The 10,786-nt window shown below is 40.3% G+C and overlaps 1 protein-coding gene across 1 annotated transcript; it reads left to right on the top strand.

Annotated features, from left to right (window-relative positions):
- Positions 1-250: 250 nt before the first annotated feature.
- LOC119167345 (rRNA-processing protein FCF1 homolog) lies at positions 251-9,398 on the top strand. The gene is made up of 8 exons (XM_075884648.1): positions 251-352; positions 528-595; positions 1,170-1,241; positions 4,269-4,417; positions 5,986-6,058; positions 6,778-6,865; positions 8,072-8,166; positions 9,292-9,398. Exons 1-8 carry the CDS (start codon positions 350-352, stop codon positions 9,338-9,340), a joined length of 597 nt encoding a protein of 198 aa, XP_075740763.1. The 5' UTR covers positions 251-349; the 3' UTR covers positions 9,341-9,398.
- Positions 9,399-10,786: the final 1,388 nt, after the last annotated feature.

The following is a 10,786-nucleotide window of genomic DNA, read 5'->3' as shown; positions in this document are numbered from 1 at the left end:
ACTAACGATTCCGGCGAGCCTCCGAGACTCTAGCACAGAACACCTATACACTACCATTCTAGTACGTAAAAACCGCACGCACCAAAAAAAACTAATTTAAACTTTAAATGCTTCATATTTTTCTACTGCATTTGTGTTTTAAGTATTAGTAGTCTGTTTATGTAATAATTTGAGTTCAATTAGATGATTAATGATTAAAACAACAAAACATTAGTTTATTTTGACCTAAATCGTTTTGACTGTCCAACAACATTGTGCTTCTGTTTTCGCTTCAGCGGCGTCTGTTGCACGTGTAAAGAAAATTTTTGTGGTCTGTCCGCGTTTCCGATCTGTCGTTTCCAGTAGCAAAATGGTATGTACTACAGCAGCTTTACAGTGTGAGCAATGCATAGCTGATGAACAATTGATAAACGTGGAACGAATGGCGTATGCCCGCGACGGAACAGTCGGTCGTGGAGATACGCAAATCAATCGCTTAATACGTTTGGAGTGTATTACGTGTCTAATGCTGCTTCGTTTGTGCGTAGGCCAAGGTGAAAGCGACGCAGAAGGCCGCCAAAATGAAGCGGATGATCAGCTTGCGGGACCAGAGGCTGTGAGTACCGACATTGCACTGCGGCTGTCATTCTGACACATCTCGTTTGCCAGCGGTCGGCTGTGCCCTGAAGGTGTAGGATGTCTCTGAATGCCGTTTCATGACCTTACGTTACTGTCGCGCGTGAATAATAACGCTATGTAGACGATCAGACAAATAAGTTGAACCTCCGACTCTCTCCGAAAGCCTTCCAACTCCTCACCTGATTTCGTATTGCTTCCGTGATTGGCTCACGTTGGACCCGGCGTCGATGTCATGTGACGTCATAATAAATGCAAGCTTTGCAATACATGACGTCATGATAACGTCACAATAAACTTTCGCCCTAAAACAATGCAATGTTCTCTCTTATCTAAGGCTCTGAGGTGAGCTATCTGCTCCAATGCATACAGGCATCAACCGTGCACCCTAAATTATGCGCAATGTGGTTTGTCAAAGCGGTTCGTTTGTTGCGCCCACCGTAAAATCTGTGCCACACTTTTCAAAACCACGGAGCGAGTCAGAAATGCCTGTCAGTTACATGTGTAGATGTGCTTCTCACTGTTGATTTACCGGCTTCACTGTGCTTTTACAGAAAAGAAAAGGATCGTCTCCCTCCCAAGAAGAAGAAAAAGGAGGACCCTCATGCCATCAAAGTTTCCGAGGCGTAAGCACTCATTCTTGCCTTTTGCATTTCCTCATATTTGTGTAGCAGTGCTCGAAGTAATTCACTTGCCCATTGCATGAGTTTTCAACTTTCATACTCCTTGTCTATGCAGCAAGACTTCGTGATAATACCACTGTGAGAACCCAACTTGAGCCCCATATATAATCATCCGAATGCTGTAACTGTCATATCTTGCACATATAGATCTTGCCAGACCTTGTACATACAGATCAAAGATCAAAGTACGTATGTACCCACGTGAATACACAAACACAGAACGAAAAGTGCAAGCTGTCATCTGTTTATTTTTCATAAATTGAATTATATACAGTAAAACCCACTTTTAACACTACTTAAGTGCCATGAAAAGTTTCTTTGTTATAACTGACAATTGATATATACAGGTTGGGCGAAAAAAAGCAAAATAAGGCGATGGCAGGCTTTCGTGAGAAAACTATGATATCAGATGGGATACCCCGGCAGACACAAGTGATATGGATCACAAAGCTGCTGTTTTTTTTTTTTTTTTTTTTTTTTTTACATTCTTGAAAAGTCGGACGCGTTCATGGGATCGCCTCAAGCCCCATAGATCCAATGTATGGCAACATATGAAGTTTAGGGAAGCTGAAACTCTTACATGTCTGAACTTGTTACTCAAATAGTATGTCCGAAACTCCGTTAACAGGGCCACCACCATTTCTATGCCGTGGTGGATTTTAAAAATTAGCTTTGCTGCAGTGCCGCACTGTGTAGTGTAGCAAACCGCAAGTACAAAGGGGTGCTGGGGGATGTTGGAGTCGTGGGTGGGGATTCAGCAACTTGAATTTCTGATTTTCTTCAAGGATTTCATGTTCCGTAACCCTTCAGCACGGACACCTAAATCTGAGCACACGGGCCTACAGCATTTTTCCCTCCATCAAAAATGAAGCAGCCTCAACTGGGATTCGATCCCGCGACCTGCAAGTCTGCAGCTGAGTACCATAGCCACTAGACCACCGCAGTGGGGCTGAGTTCACGACCTTTGCCTTGCAGTGGCTAAAACATGGTTTGGTTTTGGATCGATCCACTCAAAGATCACTGCGAATACTTAAAGACCTGCACGGCATTGGCCTAAACATTAAGCTTCAATGTATTCCATCACATGTGGGTATGGCGGGTAATGAGGTGGCTGACAGACTTGCTCAGAGTGCTCTTGAGCTTGCACCGCACCAACAAAAAAGGCTCCCAAAGGAAATTAGCATATTTTACGAGAATCTGTCAATAATTATTTTCACTCGTTTTGGCTGACCCCTCACCAGCCATATGTGACAATAGGGCTATCAAGGAAAGAGGCCTGCTTGCTTCATCGCATCCGAACGTGATCAGCGCATACACCAGCATGGCTCCATAAGATCAGACTCCGCGACGCCCGAAGTGCAAGGAAAATGGTGATATAGAACACTATTTGCTTAAGTGTCTTGAGCTTAAGAAGGAACGGTACGGTTTATTCGAGGCAATGCAACGTTTAGGCTCGCCATGTGACAGCGTGACTGATATTGTGTTTCCTCGTGGTCGCTCGATCTTCAAGAAACAGGTGTCGCAACTTCTTTTGAAATGTTTGAATGCTACAGACCTCGAATGTGAATGGTAATAAGTGACAATTATGTTTGGTGTATGGTGCAGCGAGATAGAGTACCGGCACAATACTGCACGTGGAATAGCACAGACGCCGCCGGCTTATGCAGACTTCCGTTGCGCTATGCGCAATTTTTTTAAGAGCCTGCTCGTGCTTAGTTAAAAAACAAACAAACAAAAGGACATTAGATACAATTAGCAATGGCGAAACCGTGCGGGGCGATAGCCTGCAAAGTATGCAAGGCTAGATCCCCCGGCTACCTACCACATCCTAATCCCCACAGCCAGAATTCATTGCTATAATCAATAATGCGGCATGCGTGCATTGCTGTAAATGGTTTATTTCACCATACGTACTAAAGTTGGTGATGCTGCAGCTTCTGATTGTTATGGGCTCGACTGTATATGTGGCCTAATTGTGGACACAACAATAACCTTGCAGGCCTCCTGGTGCCATTGGTTGTCACTGATGAAACGGGCTGATAACAGATTTTTATGGTACTTGTTTTCTTTAGTGTTGCAGCTCGCATTATCGATGAGAACATTTGGCCCTGAGAGACGATTAATAATAGTGGCATAGAATCGAGTGAAAAGAATCCTTTCTAAATTGCGCTGCATGTTGTTAGCATGCATCCCGTACTTTTTCGATAGTGCGGAACATTGTCTATGGCAGTAGACATCAGGCAAAGTGGTAAGTTGTGGTAAGCCCATTTGAAGCCGCTGCTTTTGTGACTTGCAGAGCAGTCGCATGTTGTTTTTCACATTTCAACGGTTTTCTCTAACAGCCAAAAAAAATTGAGCATGCAATTAGTATGCTGTTGAAGATAGCGCCTATAGACGTCATTTGAACATGCCTGCGTCACTGACACTTTGATAACTAGGTGGGTACTTGGGAAGTTACAGATATGATTAAGAATTAATTAAATATCATTAACAAAAATTAGTGGTGGGTGCGACAGTGTACTGGAAACTATATGCAATTGATTCCCGTTATGCTGTTTTTTTTTCCCCCTGTGATGCATGATTGTTGGGACATCATTTATATCATGTAGGCATAGTGTGTATGCTATTTCAGCTTGACCATAATTTCTGTAACTAACATGAGGGCTTGACACATTGAGCTGGGCATCTCTTGTACACATATAGAAACTGACAGCTTTAATTAAAACAAGCAAAATGAAAGGACCAAGGTACCGAATGTGAAAGCACTGCTGGAAACAAATGAGCATGAATACTGCCTGAGTTCTCACTTGTTTTTTTTATTACCTTTATCTCAGAACGGTACAAGAAAACAAAAAAGAGGCACATTGTACTGCGTGCATCTCTCTGCATTATTTTACAATGCAGTTTTCAAATTTAAGGATGAAATATACGCAGTGCCTGACACGTGCGCATGTTTTCTTGTGTCCCTAGGCCGCACTACTCCTCGGCGCTGTTCTTCAAGTACAACACACAGCTAGGACCTCCGTTCAGGATCCTCATCGACACAAACTTCATCAACTTTGCCATCAAAAACAAGCTGGATGTCATCCAGTCAATGATGGACTGCCTGTATGCCAAATGTAAGTCGGCAACTAGCATGTGGTGCAGAATTGTGTGTGTATGATAGTTTTAAATCATCTTAAAGGTTATGTTATTGAAAATTTCAAGATCTACAATGTATCTGGTTGTTAGTAATGCATGACCTTTAACTAAGTTGCTATCTTGGTTAACTTCTAGGAGCAGGTCATTACTTTTTTTTTTCATTCGAGTAACTTTACACTGCAATACTGTTAACAGGGATACATGGTAACACCAGTGTTTGTTACAGTTACTAAAATGCACGTGGTTTCTTTTAACAAGTGATGACATTTCCAAATGGTATGTTTCAATTGGGTAGACAATAAAAATAAAATTAAGTTAAGATTCATTAGTAAGCTACCTTTCACCAATGCAGAACAAGCCACTGTTATCATTAGCACGGAATTTGTACGAGCACGGAATTGATACGACAGGGAAAAAAAGCAATAAGACAAAGATGGTGATGCATTTGCCCTGTCTAAGCACAATGCTGTGGATTTTGATAGTATCTTCTTTGACCTACTAACCTCTTTTGGAGTATTGGTAAAAAATTTACTGCTTTATATGCAGAAGGAGTCAATAGTTAAATTCAACGAGTTTCCAAACCCACCACAGTGGTTGAGCAATAACGGTGCTCAACTGCAGACCTGAAGGTTGCAGGATCGAATCTCGGCTGCTGCAGCCACGTTTTCATGGAGGCAAAATGCTGGGCCTCCATGTGCTCAGGTTTAAGTCCATGTTAAGGAACACCTGAGGGTCGAAATTTCCAGAGCACTCCGCTATATAGTGTCCCTCTTAATCATATTTCGGTTTCGGGACATAAAGCCTGAACAGTTATATACACTCAAACCTCATTATAACAAAGTTGCATGTCACTTGAAAATGGGTTGGTTATATCCGAGAATTAGTTTAAAAGGTATATTTCTAACATGGCATCTATTGCAAGACTTTTCTTCTTTACTTCGTTATAACTGATATTTCGTTGTTAGTGTTTCTGATTCTTTATAACAAGGTTTGAGTGTATATCATGTCTCAAACACTTTTGCCTCAGTAGTACAAATAGAATTGGAATTATGCCTTCTTGCATTGATAGACACATTAAAGTGATAGTGCCACAAATGAAATATATATATATATATATATATATATATATATATATATATATATATATATATATATATATATATATATATATATATATATATATGTATGTATATATATATATATATACATAAATATGAAAGTAGATGCGCTTTCACATAACAACTGTTTATTCTGCCGACGTTTCGACGGGCACCCCGTCTTTTTCAAGGCATAATCCGCATCTACTTTCATATTTTTATATATATATATATATATATATATATATATATATATATATATATATATATATATATTATTTTTCCTGTACTGAATTTTTTTTTACTAGAAAATTCAGAAAGGGTAGTTTTGAAAGTATTCAGTATATGTATGCAGTAACATAACTCTTTAGTGTTCACGTCAGTTATTTTCATAGGATAGTAGCTAGCGATGAGGTGTAGCATCGCTGAAATTTTGTGCATCTCGACAGGCATCCCGTACGTCACTGACTGTGTCATTGGTGAACTTGAGAAGCTGGGGAGCAAATACAGGGTCGCTCTCAGGTACGTGACGCAAGTGTGCATTAAGCAAGTGTTTTGGGCAGCACTAATATTGTGCGTTTGATCCTGCAAAGAAATGCAAGACCTGAAAGCATGTTTTTTTAGACACTTCACGTGACATAGTCAAGACAGTAGACACGAGGCTATAATCGGTATTAAAGTAGCACGTGGGCCAAAGACCAGAAAAGCGATGTCAAAAAGGTATCCCATTGTGTTAGTAGTCCTGTAAGCAGCATTGTGGCCATTTTGGGAAGGGCTAGTTTGGGATGTGGGAAAACTTGGTAGTTATGAAATTAGCACGTTGTCTTTTATAATCAAAAGGAAATGTCATTTTTTCCCTTAACTAAAAAAAAATATTGGGGTGCATGGAACCAGGATTATCTGCAAAGTTGTTCCTTACAGCCGCAGGAAGCTGGAAAAGTAATGATGGAGAGGAAAGCATTGGAGAACGTACTCGTAGCTTTAATGGAAGCGTAAAAATAATAATCTTAAGATGGCAAGTTTGAAGAGCGAGAAAGTTGGAGTCCCTTATGCATTCACCTTAGGTGAATGGAAGTCAAAAGCCATTCAATGTGCCTATTTTACCGGGCACTGTACGTCATGCTAATGTCATATTTTTCATCTCTGCTGCCGCTCTGAAGTGTGTGCTTGCATAACAATCTTGTTGCAGGTGTGTTTGCGAGGCATAGTTGTCTCCGACGTCTTTATTTTGTGCTTTGCAGGATAGCCAAGGACCCAAGGTTCGTCCGACTTCCCTGCATGCACCGAGGCACATACGCTGACGACTGCCTCGTAGAGAGGGTCACTCAGGTGAGTTTTTTGTTGTTGTTGTTCTTGTCAATAGCCAGAGTGTTTCGAAAAAGAGTGCTCTTTGCATGCGTGCTCTTGTGCTTGAAGCACATGTTGACCTTACCTGAACGAGTCCCGCCATATTGCGCAAACTCAGTGCCAGGAGGCTTGTTTGCCCTCACTGCATCTGAAGCTTGTGCAGAATCGAGGGAGAAAAGGAGGTAAAAAATGCACCAAAGAGAAAAACCAACCCTTCTCGCTCTGGTAAATTACCCTTTCACACTATGAAAGTCACTACGTTTAACCGCAAGAAGATACTTTGTAAACGAGAAAACGTGCGAGAAGAAAATGACAGTGGCACCACAAGCTTCGTGTTGCTGCACCAGTTGCCATGACATAGACGAAGTGCATTGTCCTCTGGGAAAGCCAGAGACATAGCATACCAAGTTTCGGGAAATTTTTGTTTATGAGCCAGTGTCGCCAAAATACGAAAAATGTGCTTTGAAATTCGCGATATGCGCAGTATATGCACAGAATTTCGAAATGAAACATTGGCTTTAATTTTATCCCGTATTGGTAAAACTATGGTGGTGAAATCGACAATGTTAGAGCTCTTGGGGAACAATTTGTAGATCTAAGCCTCTTTGTTTCGCTTTAGTGACGTTTTAATGAGAGCAATTGCAGCAAGGAAAAAATGTATAAATCTTGTTGTTACCTAGAAACAAATTTTGCGATTATATTTTGCACATGTGAAGTTCATCAGACGAGCACTGTAGTGAAGCTTTTCAATTAGGCTTGGACAGCTAGGTCTTCTCAAGACATCTCTGTTTCACAATATTGCGACTCAAACAATGTAAAGTAGACTCTTCAGTAAATGGAAATTTTTTAAAAGGAACTACTGTTTAATGAAACTGTCTCTAATGTGATTGGTTACATACTTTGATTCTCTACCTCTGCTCCTTTCTCAACAAGCGGAGCTCCAAGATGCATTTTCCTGGTCCTTTCGCGTTCTGCTCAACAATAATCCACCATACATGCATCAGTCCCAAAGTCACGCATGACAAATGTCTGTGCAGATTTCAGAAAATAAGCCGTTGCACCCTTGTGGTGAATTCCTCGATGAAGTTTGACAACATTTGCGTGGCCTTTATGCCAGTGGCACCGTTTGTTATGCGAACACTGCTGCATTCGCGGTGGCGTCAGTAACGCGTTTTCCTCTCCTAACAGCACAAGTGCTACATCGTGGCCACGTGCGACAAAGACCTGAAACGTCGGATACGCAAGGTGCCAGGTGTCCCCATCATGTACATATACCAGAGGCGGTGAGTATAGTGCATCGTACTAATCGTAGTATTCATGCTAATGCAGTGCAGTCTGTTAGTCCATGTGGTTTTGTGTGATATGTAATTTGACTCGTAGTCAAATGAAATGCAAGATTATTTCAAGGTCCAACAGGCTTTCAGGCATATTCCCAAAGGGATCAGGTCTAGGGTTTTGTAATGTTGCAGTATCATCAAATTTCTAGGCCATTTTGCTGTGTAATCAGTGATCCAAGCTGCATTTTGTCTGATCTGAATTATCACCAGGATCACTTGGTGTTAGGCTTGTGCGAATTACTAAATTTTAGGCTCAAAGTGAATCTGAAGCGAGCAGTGATTCGCTTGAATGATTTTTAGTCGAATTTGGAGGGTCTACATCACATATTCTGAAGGAAAATGAGCGTATTTGTAAAGACCAACTAACCTGCACGATATTCTAAAAATTAAAACAAGCATGAGAAAACGCCATTCTCTTCGGTTTAAAAGGAACTGGAAATAACTTTTGAATAGTAGCAGAATTTGACTTTCAATAGAATGCAAGTGATAACCTGTAAAGTATGTTGCATTGTAAAATTTACTATGCTGAGAGCATATAAGCTGAATAAAAAAATGATAAATAGATGTGAGAGTAGTAATGCATGTTCAGCTAATCTTGAGGTGGGGCTTCGCGGCAGGGCAGTTTCCTACTTAGGTGTAGTCATGGCCTAGCACACCTCCACTGCAGTGAAACCACCTTTACAGGGTGTTATACACTTATTTATTTGTTATACACTTATTCATTAGTCTTTCTTCTCCCCTTTCCCCTCCCTCAGTGTAGAGCAGCAGGCTAGCGCAAGCTATCGCTCAGGCCGACCTCTGTGCCTTTTTGTAAATAAACCTGTCTCTCTCTCTCTCATTGATTTTGAATACTTCAAAATTTTCAATAATTAAAATTTAAATCGAGGCGAATCCGAATACTGTAATATTTGTTCAAATATTCTAAGCCCTCGAATATTCACGCAAGCCTGCTCAGTGGTAAGGAAAGAACTTGAGTTGAGCTCAGAATCATTCCATACTTTATGCATGTACGTGTAGCTGCTGCGGTCAGCCTTTTTCTAACCAATAATGTTGTTTTCCTGTATGTTTCAGGTTTTCTATTGAACGAATGCCAGATGCGTATGGTGCTCCTAAAATGTAAAGTAGCCGAGAAGAGATCTGTTTTGGGATTTGTAATAATAAAAGACGATTTGAGACAAGGCTCTTCTTTTATTTTGTACTGTAGTCTGAACACACAACAGCTTCAGCACACGCAAATGAAGTGCAAGGCCGATACAGTTATGTGTACAGTGAAACACTTCTGTAAATATCTTCCTTGTTTGTTTTCTAGAGCATTCTCGCGTAAGCTAAGGATATGCAAGTACACTCAAACCTCAATATAACAAACCAGGATATAAGGAAATATCGGTTGTAACGAAGTCAATGAGTTATAGTTTTGCTATAGACATAGTGTTAAGAATACCCTTTATTGATGGATGTTCGGATATAAAAAAAAGTTATTTTCGTCTAAGATATAACTTTGCTATAATGAGGTCTGAGCATTTGATTGATTAATACGAGCTTGCACTCAAATACTATCTGTTTTGCTTTGAATACCATAAGAGGCATTCGTTGCAGTTCTTAGGGACAACCAATGCAAATGTGAATTTTTAGTTGTACCATAGATGGGAAAGCTGTTATTGAGCACAAGCACCATTTACAAAAATGAATGTGTAGAGATCGCTTGCATAGAGTATATAGTTAGTAGGCTTGTGCAAATCAGTGTTTTGTTTTAAAGTGAGTCTAAATAGTGGGATTTATGCAAGACCTGAATTAGAATGTCTGATATCCAAAATGTTTGGAGTTAGATAAAAGAGAAGACGGCCCAATCTGGTACAGCGAGTTCATTTTCACAGTTCTGTCATTCGAATAATTGCATGCCATCATTTCTGCACACATTCTTTTTCTATTCGTGGCACGCCATGAATTGGGGTGCACACCATACGCAGTTAAATACGTAAAATTTATTGCACTTCGTCCCTACAATTTACCCCAATTTTTAAAAGCAATCAATTATACTAGTGGGCGTCAAAGTATCACTTCACAATAGCATGAGCCCTGCCATCATTATACCGTCTCTTTATGAGGGTTGTGCACAGGAAAAATGGTATTTGATTTGAATGCTTGAAAATTTGAAGTTCTAAAATTAAAGCCATAATAATAATAATTATTAAAGTTTAACATCTCTAAATCGCCATACGATTATGAGAGGCGCCAAGTAGAGGGCTCCAGAAATTTCGACCTTTTGGGGTTCTTTAAGATGCACCTAAATTCAAGCATAAAATTCAAGTCAAAGACAATACCCAATATCATATTAGGCGTTCGAATATTTCCTAAAGCCTAGCTAAGAATGCGCCCTTTTCGGCACCCCTCTGCATTTATCATCTAGGATTAAGGAAATTAATTCATTACTTGAACAACCTTGCCACGATCGGATTTGTTTGAAAAATTGTGTAGCACTTACGCCCTGCTCCACCAGAAAACAAGGCAATCAAGTATCTGGAGATGTGCTGCTCCTTCATTTCATTGCTAGTGTCATGACTGGTAC

Source organism: Rhipicephalus microplus, unplaced genomic scaffold (assembly GCF_043290135.1).
Source record: "Rhipicephalus microplus isolate Deutch F79 unplaced genomic scaffold, USDA_Rmic scaffold_42, whole genome shotgun sequence".
Classification (NCBI taxonomy): domain Eukaryota; kingdom Metazoa; phylum Arthropoda; class Arachnida; order Ixodida; family Ixodidae; genus Rhipicephalus; species Rhipicephalus microplus.
The sequence above is the reverse complement of the archived record's forward strand: the minus strand, read 5'-3'. Positions and strand labels throughout refer to the sequence as shown.